Below are 20,541 nucleotides of genomic sequence, written 5' to 3'. Positions count from 1 at the left end.
GGGCTAAGTGAGTTGCCCAGGGTCACACAGCTATTAAATATCTGAGGCCAGATTTGAATTTAGGAAGATAAATCTTCCTGACTCCAGGCCTGGTGCTCTATTCACCACATTATCTAACTGCCCCAAAAGAATAGTGTAGGGAGTGTGATAAAGCTCAGAATGACCTGATTCTGGCAAGGAAAGCAAAGGGGAATAAAAAATAGTCTGGGTTTTAAAATTCGTTTTGGGGAAAAGAGGAGAATCAAAAAGGAGTAAAACAGTTGGTCAGGGTTGCTGGGATAATTATAAGTCATGCCAGAGAAAAAGCAAAATTTTTCCAGTTACTATTTTGTTTCTGTTTTCTCTGTGAAGAAGAATGATCTTTGAACTGCAGAAGTCAGAACCAAATGGCTGATAGGGACAAGTATGAAGGTAGAAAGAGGTCTCTTCCAGGTCTCCTTGACGAGTTAGTCACCAGGTCCAGATGGCAATCTATCTCTCCTTTTAAACTCTTATCTATCTAGCTGTCTGTGTCATAGAGTGCTGAAAGAATTGGCGATTAGGATGGCTGAGCCACTGTCAGCAATCTTTGAGCTATCGTGGATTATAAAGAAGTTCCAAAGAACTGGAGAAGGCATTGATAAGCTTCAGAAGAAGGCAGCAGAGATGGTGAAACATCTCCAGATTCTTTTACAATAAGCATCATTTAAAGGAATTGAGAATGTAGGAAAGACTGTGTTTGGCTCTGTGCTGTCTAACTTTTTTTCCTCAGTAACATTAGATTAATGGCATGCTCATCAAATCTGAAGATACTACAAAACAGGATTGTATAGTGAATATAGTACTAAAAGATAAAGATCCAAAAAGATGTTGGCAGGCTGAAATATTGCACTGAAATTCAGTAGGAATCAATGTAAAGTTTTACACTTGGGTAAAAAACATCACTTTCACAAGTACAAGAGAAGGAAGACATGGCTCAACAGCAGTATTCCAGAAGAAGATCTGAGGCCAGAAGAGAGAGGGTTGTGTGTGTTAGTTTGCTCCAATCTAAATATGCATCAGCACTGTAAAGTGGATGGCAAAAATTTAGAAGGCACTAAGGTCAAGGAGGCCCTTCAAAGGCTTCTTGCAGATGGTGGGACCTTAGGTGAGACTTAAAGGAAACCAGGAGGAACAAAGTTCCAGACATGGGGGGCAGTCAGTGAAAGTGCTTGGAGTTGAGAGATTAAGTATCTTGTTCAAGAAACAGCAAGGAGGTCATTGTTACTTGATCACAGAGTAAGAAGGAGAGTAAGGAATAAGAGGACTAGAAAGAAAAGGACCAGGTTAAAAAGAACTTTAAAAGCTAAACAGAACAAGGGAGGAAGGGAATGAATCTGGAATTTAAAGTTTTAAAATCAAATGTTTAAATATATATATATATATAATTATTGTCAATGTTATTTTTCATGTAACTGGGAAATGAGATATAAAGGCACTGGGGCATAGAGACACCCACCGTGCCCTACTGGAAAATTCGGAGGGGTTATGGAGGAAGATATGGAAGAGAGCAGATTGGAGGAGGGGATATCCAGTGGGACCGCTATTTGGGGTGGAAGGTAGGGGGAAAAAAACAGGGAGAAAATTTGTAACTCAGAATCTTGTGGAAGTTAATAAAGCATTTGATTAAAAAAGAATAAAAAATAAAAGCCAAACAAATTTCTGGGAGCCACTGGAATTTATTGATTAGGAGAGTGACATGATCAAACTTGCATCTAGGTAAGTTCAGTTGGACAGCTTCTCTCTTTTGTAGCCAGACTCCTAGAAAATGCTGTATACCCTCATCTCCACTTCCTATACTCTCAATTTCCAATGGCTTAACCTGGCTTCCACCCCCATTATTAAACTGAAATTGCTTTCTCCAAGATGATCAGGGATCTACTAATTGCCTATTCAGTGGCCATTCTTAGTCCCCTTCTGTCTTGACTTGTCTCTAGTTCTTGGCACTGTTAGCTACCCTCTCTTTCCTAGATAATATCTCATCTCTTGGTCCTCACAATATTGCTCCTTTGGTGTTCCTCCTACCTGTCTGACCATTCCCTCTTTTTGACTGGTTCATTATCCCTGTCTGTGGGTATATTGTAGGGCTCTGCAAGGCCTGTAAAGGCCCTGGGCCTTTAACTCTCTCTCTCTGCCTTGTCTGTTTATGAGCTCATCTACACTCTTGGGTTTCACTCTCATATTTTTGTCCCTTACTCCCATATCTACTTATCCAGTCCTGGTCGTAGGAGCTACAGTTCCACGTCATTAATTGCCTACTGAATATCAAAAGATATGTGGGCATCTCAAATTTGACTTGTCCAAAAGACACCTTATTATTCACACCTCTTCTCTCCCGTGCCCCTGGAAGCTCATTATTGGGATGACCTCATCCTGGAAGCCTTGGTACTCCACCTCATCATTACCCTCTGCCTCTCTGGTCACAGTAAGGCCATGAACTCCAAACCTCTGTGTAAGAGAGAGCTGTGCTCAGACATCTCTTCAAAACCTGCTGTACTTCTTTGAGACTTCTCTGACTGACTCCTTGACACTGGACCCCAGTAGGGGATACCTTCCCTCCTCCTTTTTAGCTTCCTTTTGTGTTTTGTCTTCCCTCATTAGATGGTAAGCTCTTTGAGGGCAAGGACTTCTTTCTATTCTCATATTTGTATCCCCAGCACTTAACATGGTGCCTCACACATTAATAAATGTTTATTGATTATTGTCTTCTCCACTCCCTTCCCCAAACAAAATAAAGCAATTTTCTTGTCATCTATGTCTGTTGAGTCCACCATGAGCTTTGCAGTTACCCACAATCTTGGATGCATAGCCTACTTTCCCTCCACTCACCCTTCATATCCAGTTAGTTTACAGGTCTTTATAAATTCTTCCATCACAGCACCTCTCCAGCCTATCTATCCACTTAAGCAGCTAGCACCCTAGTTCAGGCTCTTCTCCTTTTACCTCCACTACTCCAACAGACTCCTCATTGACCTGTCAGCCTCCTAACTGATTTCTCTGCCCAGCCTCCTTTCTTCCCTCTCCAGTATGCCCGCCACACAACTTCCACAATGATGTTTTTTTCTAAAGCACAGCACTGGCCATGTAGCTCCCACATGCCTCTGAATAAAATACAAATTCCTGTAGTTGATCTTTAGAGGCCTCTTCAGGCTCCCTGCATTTACGTCCTCTTCACGCACTCCTCCATTCTCACCAGGCAGGCCTAGCTGGGATTCTGCCTATAGTGCATTCTCACATCCCTGGGCTCTTCTTGCCCTCATGCACTTCTTCCTGTATTCTGCTTCTTAGGATCTAGAGCTTCTTTCAAGGCCCAGGTCAAGAACTGTGTCTTATAGGGAGCTATCCTTATTTCTCTATCTCCTAGAGCCCTCCCCATGGATGCTACTTTGTCTTTTCCTTGTGTATACTTCCTACTCTTATATGTTCATGTTGCTTCTTCCCAGTACAATGTTGTCTTCTTAAGAAAAACGGCTGTTTGGATATTTTTTTCTTTATACCCACAGCCTTGTACAGCTCCTGCCACATAAGAATTAATTATTGAAGTGAATTCAGATGATGGCTGAATAACTTCATTAGTCATAATGCTTAGGGTGGTTACAGTGTGGACTAAGTCGATTCCAGCTTGGATGATCTGTGATTCTCTCATTTAGATCCAACCCCCTTATTTTATATATTATGTGAGTAAACAGAAGCCTAGGCAGGTCTGCATTTAGGCAGATCCCAGGCCCTTGGAAAGATGAGGTTCAGTACCCTTCCTGATAGACTCACTTCCAAGTACAGTAGGGCATAAGAATGCCTAAGCTCATGTGAAAAAGACTTCAATAAAGGTTTTTTAGTAGCCTGGAAGGTCAAGATAATAGGACAGGCAGAAAAATCAATGCAGTCTTGGACACAGTCACAGTATAGTAGTTGTAATGAGGGCGATGAGAATTTGCAAGGGCCCCCCCCCCCCACACACACACACACACACACACACACACATACATTTCAACTCACCTGCAGCATTTTGTTCTGATTAGGGTCCCAACAGGCTGGAACAAGACCAGAAAACCAGCTCATCATGTGGAAGAGAAGGAGGAGATACAGGGGATCCAGCTGCAGGTGTTCGGAGGGTTGTCATGTGGGTAGAGTTCAGCTGAATATAACAAAAAACTTCCTATCAATTAGAACTGGCAAAAAACCAAGAAGTGCTGTCTCTGGAGATGGTTGAGCCCTAAGTGACCACTGGCTAGGGATGCCTGCTCAAGTAGGGAATAGGCTTGAAGAGGTGACTTCATACACACCTAAAGCAAGTCCTAGCTTGAGCGAGATCATTATGACTAAGTATGAAAAAAATATTGACTGATTTTGGAAGACTTAGGCAGTCAGAAGTGTGAAATTCTAACCATCTGGGAAAATTCAACTCATATTTTGCATTGGAAAATACTGAGAATGGTAATATAAGTGGGCTTCCATTCAAACAAGGGAAACTGATTAAATTTGACAGCAGAAGTAGAAATATGATGCTGATCGAATGAATTTATAATTTGTCTAAACTGATGAAGACATTGGGTTTATAATCTCTTCAATCATCCTTGTTTCATTATTTCCCCCACACACACCCTAACACTCACCTAGGTGCTAAGTCCTTGATTCTGCCTTTCCAGACTATCTGGCATCATGCCCACTCAGTTATCTGGGATAACTTGTGGTGAAGAGGAAGGATTCTGAGTCCAGGAGCTGTTTAATTGGGAAGAGTCCCTCACTTCTGAGTCTCATTTGTAAAACCAAGGGATTTGTCCAGATGACCTTTAAGGACCCCTTCAGCTTTGAGTTTCTAATAACTTTTTTTCTCTCCTTCCTAGGCTACTTCCATAGCTCAGCCCTCATGGCAGGACTTTGTTGATCAGGGTCTCCTTTTGCCCGAGCTCCTCTTATCCAGGCTGCCCCACACACAGATGCCAAGCTCATCTTCCAAAGGACCAGGTGTGACTAGGTCACTGTTCCACACACAAACTTTGGGTGACTTATTGCCTCTAGAATAAAAGCAAACTCCAGATTGGCATCTAAGACCTTCCACAGTTCTGGCTCTAACGTACCTTGGCAGCATTGTTTCACATTGCTCCCTTTCAGACTTTCTACAGTGTTGTCAAACTAGACTATTAGCTGTTCCTCAAACTTGTCATTCTGTCTCCAGCCTTTGTACATTTGTGCAAACAGTTGCCCGTCCCTCAACTTAGTGTCTCGGAATCCTTCATGACTCATTCAGATCTGCCTACTCTGACATACTTATCTTTGTATGGTTTGTATTCCCCAAGGAGAAGATAAGCATGGTACAGCGGGTAGAATGCCAGGTCTGGACTCATACCTGAGTTCAAACCAGGTCTCAGATGCTCACCAGGTGTAGGATCCTGGGCAAATCTCTCAACATCTGTTGGACTCAGTTTCTCTTCTGTAAAATGGGTATAATAGTAGCACCTGTTTTCCAGGGTTGTTAGAAGGATCAGATGAGAAAAGAATTGTAAATCACTGAGAGCTACATAAGTGTCATCTGTTGTTGGCTGTTCTCTTTCTGGGGGAGTTTCATTGAGTAGATGCTTATGTAATGATTGAATTGAATGTTTCCGCTTCAAAAAAGCAGTCAGTTTAATTCAAACAACATTATATTTTATGTTTGTTGTATGTAGAGCAGGGTTCCTACTCTGACTGGGTGTGGCATATACCTCAACAGTACGAAAGAAAAGGTGCTTAAAGGATGTTCAAGCAGAGTGTTTGGGGGTGGGCTATCAGGAAAGCAGATTGGAAGACATGACTTTGGAGTTGCATTTTAAAGACTAGGTTGGAATTGTATAGTTGGAAAGGTGCTTTGTCCAAATGCCCCAAGCCTTGCTGGTACTATTGTTTGGGGTTTATATTGTATATGTTGAGATTTATAAACAACATTATTGTGAACATAACCATAGGATTCAAAAGATCATTTTCTGTTTAGTACCAAATGTGAGCTCTTTTGAGTCTGGCGTTTGTCTTATAGTATTGGCTTCCTTTTTTTTTTTTTCCTAAAAGCACTTTCTTGTATTAGGTGCATAATTTTGGTCAAATAAAAATTTTCGTATCACTAATTTCTTAATTACAGGTGTCTTAGGCATGAAAAGAGTGCAGAAAGTGATAGAAAATTGAGTGAGCCTAAAAGGAAGGTAACCTTAGAATTAATCAGAGGTGCACAGGAGAGACCTATTTTTGATTTAAGATTTCTTTGCCTGTAAAAGAAAATAAGTTGTCTAGTACTTGTTATGTATTACTTAAGAATAACTAAAAACAGATTCAAATTCTTTTTCTTGGGAAAACAGTCTTCCAGAATGCCGTGCTGATAGACACCAGAATTCCTTATAGAGTTCTGCCTTTATTATTTGCTTTTTCTCTGCAGAAATTCCTGACTCATGGTCCTGACAATGCAGTTTGAACACACACAGATTCTCAGAGTTGGAAGGGACTTTTATTCCTACTCCTCCCAAACAAATCCTCACTACAAGACTGACAATCTATCAGCAAGTATATATTAACTACCTACTATGTGTCAGGCACTGTGCTAAGAACTGGGGATATAAGTGCAAAGAATGAAACAACTCTATTTGTATTGAGCTTACATTCTAAGGGGAGAGACCACAAGTACATATGATGAAAATATAGACAACAGAAATAGAAAGTTAATTACCTACAGATCTATACCAGCAAATATAAACAAAGTAGTTTAGAAAGAGGACATTAGCAGTTGGGGAGAATTAGGAAAGGCTTCACACACAACAAGGTGCTTGAGCTGCCATTGTCAAAAGATGACCCACTTCTTCCCAAGGCAGCTCATTCTACTTTTAGGTAGCTTTCATTTTCTATGAAGTTTTTCCTTTGTTGTTTTGTCAATTAATCCTGTCCGATCCTTCGTGACCCCGTCTGGGGTTTTCTTGGCAAAGATATTGGAGTAGTTTGTCATTTCCTTCTCCATTTCATTTTCCAGATGAGGAAACTGAGGCAAACAAGGTGAAGTGACTTGCCCAGGGTCACAGAGTTAGTAATTGCCTGGGGCTGGATTTGAATTCAGGTCCTCCTGACTCCAGGGCTGGCACTCTGTATGCTGCACTACCTAGTTGCCCTAGATTTTCTTTCCATAAACCCAAGTTCACTGCTTGCAAATTCTACCTGTTATACTTCTGGGAGCCAAGCAAAAGAAATCTAATACCTTTTCCATGGGATAGCCCTTCAAATACTTGAAGGGAACCCCTGTGGGTTACTTAGGTCTTTTCTTTCCTGACTTTTTCAGCTGATCCTTCTACAACATCATCTTGAATGTTTCTTCTGTCGTAATTCTTTCTCTGAACTCTTCTTGGCTTGTGAATGTCCTTCCTGAATACATGAAGGTTGGAGTTTTAGGACATTTAAATTCGTATGCAAGACAAATTTGCTGTTTGTGGAGTTTAGGGGTTTGTGGGGGAGGGAGTAATTGACTTTTTTCTTTTATCCATTGTGATGATCATTAATAATGGTTCACATAGAACAGAACCAGGAGAATGTTGTATATGGTAACAGCAATATTATTTGATAGAGAGCTGTGAATGACTTAGTTATTCTCAGCAATGCAGTGATCCAAGACAATCCCAAAGGATTAATGATGAAGTATACTGTCTCCAAAAAAGAGCTGATACTGATTGAATACAGAGTTAAAGCATGCTATTTTTCAATTTCTTTCATTTTTTTCTTTTATTTGAGTCTTCTTGTACAAAATGACTAATATGGACATGTTTTACATAATTGCACATGTGTAATCTATATCTGATTCCTTACCATCCGAGAGAGGGGGCAGGGGAAGGAGGGAGGGGTAGAATTTGGATCATAAAACTTTAAATCAAAATGTTCAAAAAATGTAAAAATAATGATTCACATAACACTTTAAGGTTTACAGAGTATTTTTCCTATAACCACCCTGTGAAGTAGATAGTACTTATTTTACAGATGAAGAAACTAGGCTTCAGAATTTCCTGTGATTTATCACAGCTAGTGTCGGTTGTAACACAAATTCAATTTGACTTAAGTCTGGTTATCTTTCCTGCATCAGTCTCTTGCTTCCCTCGTTAGCACCAGTGCTCTGGGGTCAAAAGAAGCACAGTCCAGTCCATTCTCCACTTGTACTTTTACTTGTATACAAAGATGGTGCTGAGTTGGTTGTTTCATTAGTAGTGTGAAGATGGTTTTATGTTGACTCATCTAAATTCCTTCAATCAGTTGCCATTGTGATCAAAGATGGACATGGTTGAGAGGGCTAGCTGAGTTTAGGATTATGTTCTGTAGCTATTATTAATTCATGTGCTTAGGAAACCTTATAAATGAGGCTGAATTTGCAAGTAGTTTGGTGGACATTGAGTTGATTAACCAGCCCTCCTACAGCTGCATTTTGTTGAAGGAAACTGAGTGAGAAAGCTTGGGGTGGCCAGTGCAGCTCCATTTGTGCTTCTGGCAAAACAGCGTCCTGTAATGGTGAGTCAAGAGCATCTTTCTCTTTGAGGACTACACAAACAAATAGAAGAGAATAATTATCTTAGACCATGCTTGCTTTTCAAACTAAACAAACTTAAATTTCTGACTCCTTGTGGTACCTTAAGGACTTACTGATAAAAACTAACCAGCTGATCGTTAAGTGCCAAACCTAACTTAATCCTCCCCACCTCCTAACGTCCCTGTTACTGTAGAGGGCCACACTATCCTCCCCACTTGCTCAGGCTCACAACCTGCAAATCATCCTGGGCTCCTCATCAAGGCTTCCCCCCCACCCCCAGACTCAATCTGTTGCCAAGATCTGTTGATTTTGTCCCCTCAACATCTCTTGAATGGAGCCCCTTCTCTCCACAGACACTGCTCCCGTTCTAGTGCCCATCCTCTTTGCCTCATGCCTCAACTATTGCAGGAGCTGCTCGTGGGTCAGCCTGCTCCAGAACTCTTTCCATTCCAATCCATCCTCCATTTAGCCACTAAAGTGATTTTCCTAAACCTCAAGTCTGACTGTCACCCCCTACTCAGTAAACGCCAGTAATTTCTTCTTGCCTTGAAGATCAAGTACAAAATGCTGTGTTTGACACTCAAAGCCCTTCATAACCTAGACGACCCCTTTCTCCCCATCACTACCACCTTTCCACTCTTCCTAAGCCTTCCTCCTCGACACTCTTCAGTCCAGTGACCCCAGCCTCCTGACTGCTCCTCAGACAAGACCCTCCGTCTCTTAGCTCAGGGCATTCTCTCTGGCTGGCTGTCATATTTGGAACTCTCTCCTTCCTCATCTCAGCCTCTTGGTTCCCTTTAAGTCCCAACTAAAATCCCGTCTTTTACAAGAAGCCTATCCCCACCTTTCTTAATTCTAGTATCCTCTCTCTGTCAGTTATTTTCTGTTTATCTGTACATAGCATGTTTGTATATATGTGTTTGCTTGTCTCCTTCTTAGATGCTAAACTCCGTGACATTAAGGGTCTGCCTTTTGGCTGTTTGGGGTCCTTAGCATTTAGCACAGTGCTCTTAACAGCTGAATGAATTTAGTATCTTCTCTGTGCAAAGCATTGTACTGAATGCTTTGATTGGTAGGTTTTCTGCTGTCAAGTATATGTTGTTGTTAGCACTGCTTCATATTACCAAGCTTGTCACTCTGCTATAAGAGGGAATTCAAATCCTAATGTATTGTCTTTAGAAGAGACCTTAGAGGTCATCTTACCTAACCCCTTATTTAATAGATGAGCCAGCTGAGGCACAGAGAGGTTAGTTGACTTGCCCTCTGTCGCACAGCTACAATGGCAAAGTCAGGGCTAGAGACCCTATCTCTCCTGACTCCCAATCCATTTCTCCAGCATTCCACCATTTCATAAGGAATTCCAATTGTGTGCAAAGGTTGGGGGTCCAAACCGCCTTTTAAGTGGTTTTTCAAAATAGAGTAACCATGATGAGCTTTATACTGTCTTTGAAAAAGCTTGTATCTTGTTATGCACTGAAGGGCTTAAGAATCTGTCTTTTCATTCCTAGTAGAAGGAATGTGAAACACTCCTTGAGAAAACGCCAGTCTCAGGCTAGGGCCAGTCAGAAGGGAGAGGTTTATGTCTGTCTCCACCCCGCCCCCCCTCCACCCTCTACCCTGCCATAGGAAAAAAGAATCAGTGGTAGAAACCATGACGTTGACTTGAGATTTCTGTGCATAAGATTCATGCTTGTGTCAGTACAAGATGAACTATGCAAAGAATTAAATTTGACCTCATAGCTAACAGTTGAGATCCATGACTGGAATACGATGCTGGAAAGATATACCTTTTTCAGAAGAAAGAGGGTAAGTTAAAGAGCGCTGGATAGCATTGTATATTAAGAAAATGTGCTCAGATGAAGAAATCCAGAAATTAGAAGGGGAGAAGAAGCATCAGAGTGGAGATGGATGCAGACAGAAGCAGACGTGATATTGTCATACTATAGACCACCTAGACAGGAAGAGGACATAGTTGACTTCAGGGAGTAAGGAGATCACTAGCTTGGTGTGGACCCATGGTATAGTAGTGGTTTGGAACTTAAATTTCCTCTCTCTTTAAAGTAGAGTGGTTCATAATTTCTTGATTTCTCTTTGTGATATTTTCATCCTTTAAAAGGTGGTGAAACCAACAAAGGAAATTTTATTCTGGATCAAATACATATTAGAAAAGAGGAACTGAATTCTGGGATGAAAATAATGGGAAGGTTAGGGGAAAATGTCTGAAATGAACCCTAGATTTTGGAAAAGCAGATTTTAAATGATTTACAGATAGGATTCAATGAACTAAAATTTTGTAGATGAAGTCAGTTCATCAGGGATGGGAAGCTCTCAAGAATGACATTTGAATAGAGGAAAGTAAGCTGTTCTTATGAGGAGGACAACAGGGTTTGAATAAAGAGACTAATGTGGATCCAAAGGGAATTCCCCAAACAACTTAGTGTTGTTTTGTTTTATAAAGGTATGTACAGCAAAGGTGAATTAAGAAGTATGGTATGGTAATGTAAAAATAATGTCAGGAATTCTTACTCGGAATTTTCTGAGATTGGCAAAGAAGGCAAAGACAACATAATTTTGTTACAGTTTTTAAGTAATATTGGGGGAAAGAGGAAGATTATAATAGTTCCTTGATAGTTGTCTTTGCAATGTTGTCATTGTATAAATTGTTTTCCTTCTGCTCACTTCACTCTGCTTCAGTTCATACACATGTTTCCAGGTTCCCACAATTGTCCCAGGACATAGTCATCCAGGTGTAGGTTGATGGTATGATGGCACTATTGCCATCTTGGATGTGAACATTACTGCTTCTATGAAATCTACTTATGACTGCATTAACTCTTTTTAGCAGCTGCCTTGGGGCACTGAGAGGCTGTCTTTCAGTAGCAAGAATTCAGCGGAAGAGTTTTAGGAAAGGTCTGGGTAAGAGTATGAATGAAGGGTCTGATAAGAAACAATCTGATAAAATGATTCCATCAAAGAAAAGGGAAAGGGACCTATTTATACAAAAATATTTATAGCAGCTCTTTTTATGGTAGCAAAGAATTGGAAAGAGAGGAGATATTTACCAATAGGAGAATGACTGAACAAGTTGTGGTATATGATTGTAATGGAATACTATTGTACTATAAGAAATGATGAGCAGGATAGTTTCAGAAAAACCCAAGAAGACATATAGGAACTCATGCTGAGTGAAGTGAGCATAACTAGAATAGTACACGGTAACAGCTATATTGTAATCATCTGTACTGTGACTTAGCTACTTTGACCAAGAAATTGATCTGACAGTTCCAAAAGACCCATGATGAAAAGTGTGCCACCTCCAGAGAGAGAATTTACATACTTTGAGTGCAGATTGAATCTTAATTTTAAAAACTTTCTTTATTTTTCTTGTTTGATTTTGTTTGATTTCTTTTGCAGTATGACTAATCTGGAAATATGTTTGGCATGACTTCACAAGTATAATCAAAATCAAAGTGCTTGTGTTCTCAAGGAGGGAAAATGGAGAGAATTCGAAACTAAATTTTTTTTAAATGATCATTAACCTTTTTTTTTTACAAGTAATTGAGTAGTACTTAACAAAATAAATAGAAATTATTTTTAAAAAAATATTCCAAGGGTGGCTAGGTGGTGCAGTGAATAGAGCGCCGGCCCTGGAGCCAGGAGGACCTGAGTTCAAATTTGGCTTCAGACACGTAGCACAAAACTAGCCATGTGACCTTTGGCAAGTCATTTAATCCCAATTAGCCTACCTTCCCCCCTCCAAAAAAAATTAATTACAAAGCATAGCAAAATTATTAAAAGAGGAAAAAATCATATAGAAAAAATTTATGAAAGCATAGAAAATTATGAATGGGAATTTTAAAAAGGATTAGGAAAGTGGGTTTTGCAGAAATTATGTTTATAGAATACTTAGAACAGTCAGAATTTGAGGCTTCCTTCTTAAGTTTGAGATTTATGAACCATTCTTGGAATTAATTCTAAAAGATCATGCTTCCCCATTCTCCAGTTCATCATCCTAGTCTGACTGGCCAAAGACTGTCAGCCAATGCCAGTAGTCACACCTTAGCAGTGTGGAAATCAGAAGATGTGTGTAATTTGAAAGACAATATTATCTCTGAAAATAAGAGCCTTTTACAGTCTTAGATGGTAAAAATCTTGCTACTAAAAAATGACTGTCAGCTTGAGTCCTAGCAGAGCAATAGGTGTTGTATTGTGATATAATCTTGAAACTTATATTTTAGGCAAATACTCTCAGCAGAGTTCCAAAGGGACTTAGTTATTCTCTGGGAGAATTGGTGGACAGAACATTTTATGGAATCTACAACGCTAATTTCATGAGTCTGGTAGAATAATTCCTAGTGCAGAAATTTCTTCCTTCAGTCTATGCATATGAACAATCAATGGTAACTGAAAATATTAGAGATTTATCAGGAGCAGCGAGTCCTTATGAGGAGTTTGTCCATAGTCACTGGGTAAAGTTGTGTCTGGAGCAGGGCTTGAACCCAGGCTTTCCTGACTCCACGGCCAGCCTTCCATCAAGCTGCTACCCTGTACCACACTGCTTTTCACATAGAGTTGACCAAACATAAAAATAATAGGCACATATAAGAAGAAGGACAAAAGGGTCAGACACAGAGGAACCTAGACGGGGAAAGACTGAAGGGAAAGCACCGTAAGAGGTGTTTGGAGTGATCTGAACGCTCCTCTGTCACTGTTAGTAATTTCCATGGTAAAGTGGCCACCTGACCGTGGGGCAAAGTGAACAGCTCTTTATCCGCCGTGGGCGGAATGAACTCAAGGGTCTTCTAGGCAGAAATGGTATTCTGGCCAAGATACTCTTTGTCTTGCCCCCTTCGTACTTGCATTTGGTGGCAACACAGTGTGTTACTGTTTTTGTTACTGTGCTCAAGGACCCGAACATGTCCATTTCACATCCTATTTTCTTCATTTTTAAAGTTGAACTGTTCTTTCCAGCATGTTTCTGAAAGTGTGGAAATCATGTAACAACTCCCAGAATCCATTTCTTTATTTTATGGCACGTATCGGTCAATGGGGCTAGAAGCAGAGCTCAGAAGAGACAAATGATTACATCATAGCACTTCTCACCCCTTCTTCAATAATAACTCACATTTAGAAACACCTTGCAGTCCATCCCATAATACAATGCCTTGCTTATATCAGGAGGTACTCAGTAAATATTATTTTTATCTGCTTCATGCATAAACCCTGTGGACCTGAGGATATCACTTAATACTTAGGCAAAAGTTGTCATAGGTTGTTTTAACGTTTGTGACTTAAAATGAATTTCACATAAGTTTAAAGATTATGGCATTTCAGTTAGTTTTTAAAAATACATCGTTTTTTCTGTGTAAATACAATGGCCAAGGACCCTGCCTGTGACATTGCCTATGCTTTCAGGCAAGGCTGAAATGTTGGTTTTGCTGAACTGTTTGTGTTTTCTCTTTTTTATTATTTGTTACAAAGGATTCCTTATTAGGTAGGGGAGGAGGAAGAAATACATTTAGAAATAAAGTTAATATAAAACCAAAAAGATTACATTTTTTAATAGAAAGAGGCTTTCCCATTTTAAAGTGGATCCCAGGGTCCTCTTTAGTTGAGATTCTCTAGTCGTCTCCCCTCATTTTGCCGAGGAAACAGACCCAGAGAACTGAAGCAGTTGACCCAACTAGGTGGTGCAGTGGGTGTGACCCTAGGCAAGTCACTTAACCTCTGCTACCTCAATTTCCTCTTCTAACAAATGGGGATAATAACAGCCCCTACCTCCCAGGGCTGGTGTGAGGATCAAATGAAATAATATTTGTAAAGCACTTTGTAAACCTTAAATGCTTTATGAATGCTGTGATATTCACATAGGTAGAAGAGTTTGGATGTGAGCGCAGGCCCTTTGATTATACCATGACAAGGTTCAGAATGTGGAATCTGAATGAATGATGGTGCCCATTAATAGAATTAGTGAAGTCAGAAGTAAAACAAGTTTAGAGGGAAAGAAAGGTCATAAACATCACATTTGAAGGGCCACAGGGAAGGATAGCCATGTGAAGCTTCAATTCCTTATTTTGCATAATTAAAACTATTCCTAAAGTGATCGTGAAACTGCACTGTTTTCTGTGAGTACAAAGCTGTGCCTTGTCCCCCTCACTTACTAGCTTTCAGTCTTGGGGAAGATGGCTGTTAGCTTTCTAAATGGGCAATCTGGTCCTCTACCAGGTGGTTGGTGCAACAGCTAGACATGTTGTGTGTTGTCCTGTAGTTATTTACAGAGTTTGGTGTGCTGGCCATATGATCTCCAAAGGAAGGTTGAAAAGTAGACTTGACACAGACTGTACAGAAAGTGTTCCAGAAAATTTTTTAACATTTTCTTTCTACTTACTACTTACTACTGTATTTTTTCATTTCTGCAAAGAACCAATTCTTTTTTCAGTATTGCATTTGTATACCCAGAGATCTACTCCCTATTGTTGTTACAGTCTGATAAAAACAGGCACAAGCCCAGGGGTAGTACTATTCTAGTTCTCTGTGGGCTACAAGCTTTCCTACTTGTCCCAAAGCCATCAGTGCAACTCGGAAGCAGTCTGGCATATGGAAGGGCCAGCTCAGAAGTGGGGAGCTTCCCAACTGGCCTTTCCCTCCCAGGGAGCAGTGGACAAGCCTCAGTAGAGCAAACTGAGGGAAGGAAGGAAGTCCCAGAAGAGTCTGTGCTTGTTGACAGTAGTCATTAGAGAGGAAGAGGGAGACCTTAGACCAGAAAGGAAAAAGAAATGTTGACCTTAAATTTCACTTACCTCTAAATCAGCACTTACTTCACCTATGGGCTCCCCTCGCTTTCCTCTCAGGCCAGCTCAGCTTGGAAGTGAATCTGCCTCCTTCACTTTTCCTTTGTTTCGTTTTGAGACACCCCCTTGGGTGAGCTGTCCCACAGGATGGTGCACAGGCCTTCCCGTTTAGGTGTCTGTGATCACCTCAGCTGGCAGCACAGTCTTAACGCTGGCTATAAAACCTCACTTCTCCGCAGGCTTCTTTCCAGCCATCTCAGTATTTGAAGGGCTTTGGAGGAAAGTTACTGGCTCTCACTGGTTCAAAATGAGACTTGGAATTTCCCTTGAAGTAAAATTGAATTACTGATAAGCCTAGAGCAGTGGATCAGGATGACTGCCTGCAGAGCAGTGCTCCACGAACTTGCATTTTCACAAACCTTTGACTGAAATTTTGTGTTTTCCTCAGTTACTAATTTGTTTAAAAGAAATTCTGAAAAAAGGCCCTTAGCCTTCTTCAGACAACTGGAGGCATGTGGGACAGGAAAAAGAAACCTGTAGCTTGAGATAGGATGGGAAGAATAGTGAAGGTTACAAAACAGCTGGCCCTTAAGAGCAGAAAGAGTCCCACCAGGCAACCACCAAGGGTTCTGCAATGATGTGTGGGAACAAGTAGCTGATTTTTAAAGTCTTTATTATACTTTGTACTTTGAGTTCAATGAAATAGGCTTAAAAAGGATAAATTTGTTATAAGAAAAGTTTACTCGTGTGATTCCGTGATAAAAATAGTGCTATTATTTTAAAATTAAAATAATTTCTAATCACCAACTTTGTATCAGTTCTAATCTGTGAGTGTTTGCATAACTATATGTACATTTATATGTTTTCTAATAATATTGTGGTGCCTGCAGTTTCTATTTGGGGCTAATAGGTTTGGAATAGAGCCTTAGAGATTTTCTCATTAAACTTCCCTTACTTTAGAGGTGTGATTTTCCCAGTCACACAGTGGCAGAACTAGGGCAGTTTGATTATGTTCTCTTCAAATCCCTAGTTTAGGAGCCAAGCTGACAGTCATTTGTAAGTAGTAATATTTTTACCATCTAAGATTGTAAAAGGCTCTTACTCTCAGATAATTCTATCTTTGAAATTACACAAATCTTCTGACTTCCACACAGCTCAGGTATGACTACAGGCATTGGCTGCATCAGTCTTTAAGCCATTCATAGTAGGATGATGAATTGGAGAATGGGGAAAATATGATGTTTCATCATTTCCCAGAATGGTGCATAAGTCAAAAGCTTGACAAGGAAGCCTAAAGTTCTGGCTTCTCCGAGTATTTTGTAAACATCATTTCCCCAAAATCCAATTTCCTAATCCTTTTTCTTTATTCCAATTCTTTCATAATCAGCTTTGGAATCTTTTTACCAGATTGTTTCTTATCAGACCCAGACCTCCTTTGGAACTCTCCTGCTGAATTCTTACTACTGAAGACAGCTTCTCAGTGCCTAAGGCAGCTTCTAAAAAGGTTAATGTAGTCATAAGCAGATTTCATAGAAGCAATAATGTTCACATCCGGGAAGGCAATAGTGCCATCATGCCATCAACCTACACCTGACTTACTATGTACTAGACAACTGTGTAAATGAGGGAAACAGATGAATCTTAGAGAAGAGATAACTTGGGTTGGCATGTGTCTTCCAGAATTTGAGTGATTATCTTCAGTAAATGCTGTGTTACTCCTGAGTCCAGAACCAAGACCAATGGGACATAGTGACAAGGAGGAAGACTTTAGATAAACTTCTTAACAACTAACATGGACTTTTTAAAGTGGTCAGCTCCTCATTTCTAGCAGCATTCAAACATTGTCTAGATCTGTCGCAGACCTGATGTTATCATGGCTTTGTGTGAGTCCTCCCTCTTGATGATACTGATTGCTAGAATAGGCACTGGCTATTCTTCTGGCACATAATTAGGAATAACCAATTCTAAAGTTTGAATTTTCCATATTAGGAATTTCTAAACAAGATATCCAGGACTCCCCCCCCCCCTTTCCTCATAGGTTAGGCTATGAACTCAATACAGTGGTACGTAAGGTTTTATGACTGGCTTGAGGTGAGCGAGGCTGAAAGAAACATGAATGTTGGGATTTTAGGGCACAAACACCACTCTCACCTTTATTTGATGAGAGGGGGGAATGTAATCCCTGTAACACAGCTTCCAAATGGAACCCAAGCCCAGATAGTGCCTGCCCCTTCAAGTTGTGTAGATCACACCATGATGACAGTTCTTGTACCCAGAATCACCCAAATCTTCCTCCATCTATGAATGGATGAGGCTTTTCTGTGAGGAGCTTTTATCACTCTGTTTGGAAAGTGTATCTGGTTTCTCCATGATCTTTGCTTTGCTTCCATCTATTGGAAATTTGTTGTAATTTGATAGAGTCTTTATGTGACTTGAAAAATTCAGTGTCCTAAGAGAAAATTTGTGGTTGTTTTAGTAGTTTACTGGTCACACCCAATTAAAATCGTTTCTTTTACTGGAAGCCTTATACAACCCCCCCCCCCCAATTATTTCCTGTTTATCCTGATTAGAGCTCACTTTGTATATACTGGTTTGCTTGCTGTCTCCCTGTTAGATTAGAAGCTCCTTGAAAGCCTGACTGTCTTCTGCCTCTTTTTGCATCCCCAGTGTTTAGCATGGTGGCCAGCACTTAGTAGCCACTTAATGTTTATTGATTAATTGACTTACCATACACACTTTCTAGTATCATAAAATTTCATGCTAGGAAACGTGCTAAAATAATTTCATTTCATGTAATACTTGACATCACAAGGAGAAAATCATGCTGCTTTGTTGGGATGGTGCTTGTTAGTGAATGCTTTTTTCCAAATCAGATTAGTGAATGAGCTTTTACATAAAAATAGAAAATATTGATCAGACTGTAGGAATTACTGGGCCTTCCATTGTACAGCACACTTTGGTCTGCTCCTTTCATGTTTTTAAGTGCCCCAAAGCAGGGAGAGCAAGGTAGACAGCATTCACCTTCAGCAGGTGAGGAAATAGTAATGTTAGTTAGTAATAGAGCCTGAAAGAATGAGAACCCAGGTGTCTAGACTTTGTTCTTGGAGATCTCTACTGCTTGCACATTTTAGAAAGGCGAATAGACAGGCATGAGAATGATTGAAATGTTTCCTGAATTTTTTTTAGGGAAAAACAAGAGCTCCTTTTCTCTTATACCTTCTCTATGTTCTCTGTTACAGGTGTCAGCTGTGATGCATGTTTAAAAGGAAATTTTCGAGGTCGAAGATACAAGTGTTTAATTTGCTACGATTACGATCTTTGTGCATCTTGTTATGAAAGTGGTGCGACGACAACAAGGCATACAACTGACCATCCAATGCAGTGTATACTAACAAGGGTAGATTTTGGTAAGTAGCATGTCATTCAGCTTCTGGTAAGATGACCATTTGAGAATTTGGGGATCAGGCCTGTGACTTTATTAGAAAGTATGCCTGACCTCCTGCCACTTCCCTGGCTGTCTCCCATGGCTGCAGGGCTCTTCTTCCTCTCCAGAGGCCTCTCCCAGTTCTCCCCTGCCCCCAGTGTCTTCTCTCTAGCTTACCTGCAGTTTATCCTATCAAGGCCATGTATATACATGGCTGTTTACTTGTTATCTTGCTCATTCGAATTGAGATCTTTGAGAGTAGAAACCATTTTTGCCATCACTTAGCAGTGCCTCACATATAGTAGGCACCTAAAGCCTTGTTGGTTGAATAACTGATGCTGAATGGTGGACATTTTATGTTTTATTTAGGGTTTAATTCCCTTCAGCCATGCGTTCTTCTCTCTGGCAAAACATGAAAACCAAATGGCATGGATAATTACAGACCTGTATTTCAGACTGTCTCCTAAACATCCCACAGAACCTCAAACTTAACTGTCCCATATTGAACTCATCTTTTCTGCCTCCCAATTCTTCCATGTCAATAGCACCACCATCCTGCTTGAACCTCCAGTTCTTGGTGGCTCTTCTCACTCCCTTACTACTGTTCAGTGAGGTGCCAAATTCTGTTGGTCATACCTCCCCATTCACAGTTCCCACCTTCTTTCTGTTCCTACAACCACCACTCTAACTTAGTTTTCCTATCTCTTCTGAAATAAGTTATTGTAATATCCTCAATCCATCATTCAGCAGGTCTGAAGCAAAACATTCCTTATCCTCAAGGAACTTCCAGTGTACCATGGGAGGTAATCTTTACACCTATCAGAATATAAAAAAATTAGTGTATGTGACATTACCACAAAATAAAGACAAAAGATGGGTGGGGGAGAGCAGGAAAGGCTTCGTGGGAAGTGACGATCTAAAGTGGTTTTGGAAGGAGACAAGAGAGACTAAGGCATGGGCGACAGCCCGCACGAAGGCGGAGACATTTGTGGTGGGTGTCTGACCTGAGGAGTAGCAGGAGAGTCAGTGCAGCTAGAGCCTCCAGTGCGTACAGCAGGGCAGTACAGAGTGAGACCAGCAAGATGGGCAGGAGCCGGCTTGTTAAAGACTGTAAATGGCAAACAAAGGCATTTGTAGTGGGGAGCCCCAGCAGCAGGCCAGAGCTGTGCTTTAAGAAGGTGGACTGGGAAGGAGAGAGCCCTGAGGCAAGAAGCCCAGCCAGGGAGGCACTGCTTACATGGCACGGAAAGCTGGGGCGCGGGGCAAACTCACATGGACCTGCTTCAGCGTCCACACGGTGACGAAGGAGAATGAAGCGTTGTGGAGGCAGGAGTGGTAAGATCTGGCCATCAGTCAACTGTGGGTGAGGAAGAGCATGTGCAAAGAAAGTCTAAGGAAACTCTGAGTGATGAATGATATTCATTACATTTTAAGGTAAAATGCTTTACATGTAGTACCTTATTGGAGTCTCACAATAACCTGTGAAGTAAATTCTGTTGTTATCTCAATTTTATCACTGAGCAGAGAGGTTGAGGGACTTGTCCAGGGTCACACAGCTTACAGAAGTCTGAACTCAGGCCTGACTCCAGGTCCTCTATTCTATTTGTGTACTTTCTAGTTGCTTCAAGTTGTGGGTCTGTGTGACTGGAAGCTTATTGTATACTTGACAGAAGTAGGGAGGTGAGGAAGAAGCCTAAATTTGGGGAGGGAAGAGAATTATTTCTGTTTCTGACATGTTGGATTTGAGATGCCTCCAGTTAAAGCAAATCTACAAGTATTTTGTAAGT

At 40.7% G+C, this 20,541-nt stretch overlaps 1 protein-coding gene across 2 annotated transcripts in view; it reads left to right on the top strand.

The window, feature by feature from the left end:
- KCMF1 (potassium channel modulatory factor 1) overlaps positions 1-20,541 on the top strand; it is a 125,099-nt gene that overhangs the window by 56,065 nt on the left and 48,493 nt on the right. For both annotated transcript variants that reach the window (XM_069065800.1, XM_069065807.1), the window contains exon 2: positions 18,570-18,737. In XM_069065800.1, coding sequence (XP_068921901.1) covers positions 18,570-18,737 — 168 coding nt within the window. The remainder of the gene's footprint in view (positions 1-18,569; positions 18,738-20,541) is intronic.

Source organism: Petaurus breviceps, unplaced genomic scaffold (assembly GCF_028583685.1).
Source record: "Petaurus breviceps papuanus isolate PSGF00001 unplaced genomic scaffold, PetGlider_PUasm1.0 139, whole genome shotgun sequence".
Classification (NCBI taxonomy): Eukaryota; Metazoa; Chordata; class Mammalia; order Diprotodontia; family Petauridae; genus Petaurus; species Petaurus breviceps.
The sequence above is the reverse complement of the archived record's forward strand: the minus strand, read 5'-3'. Positions and strand labels throughout refer to the sequence as shown.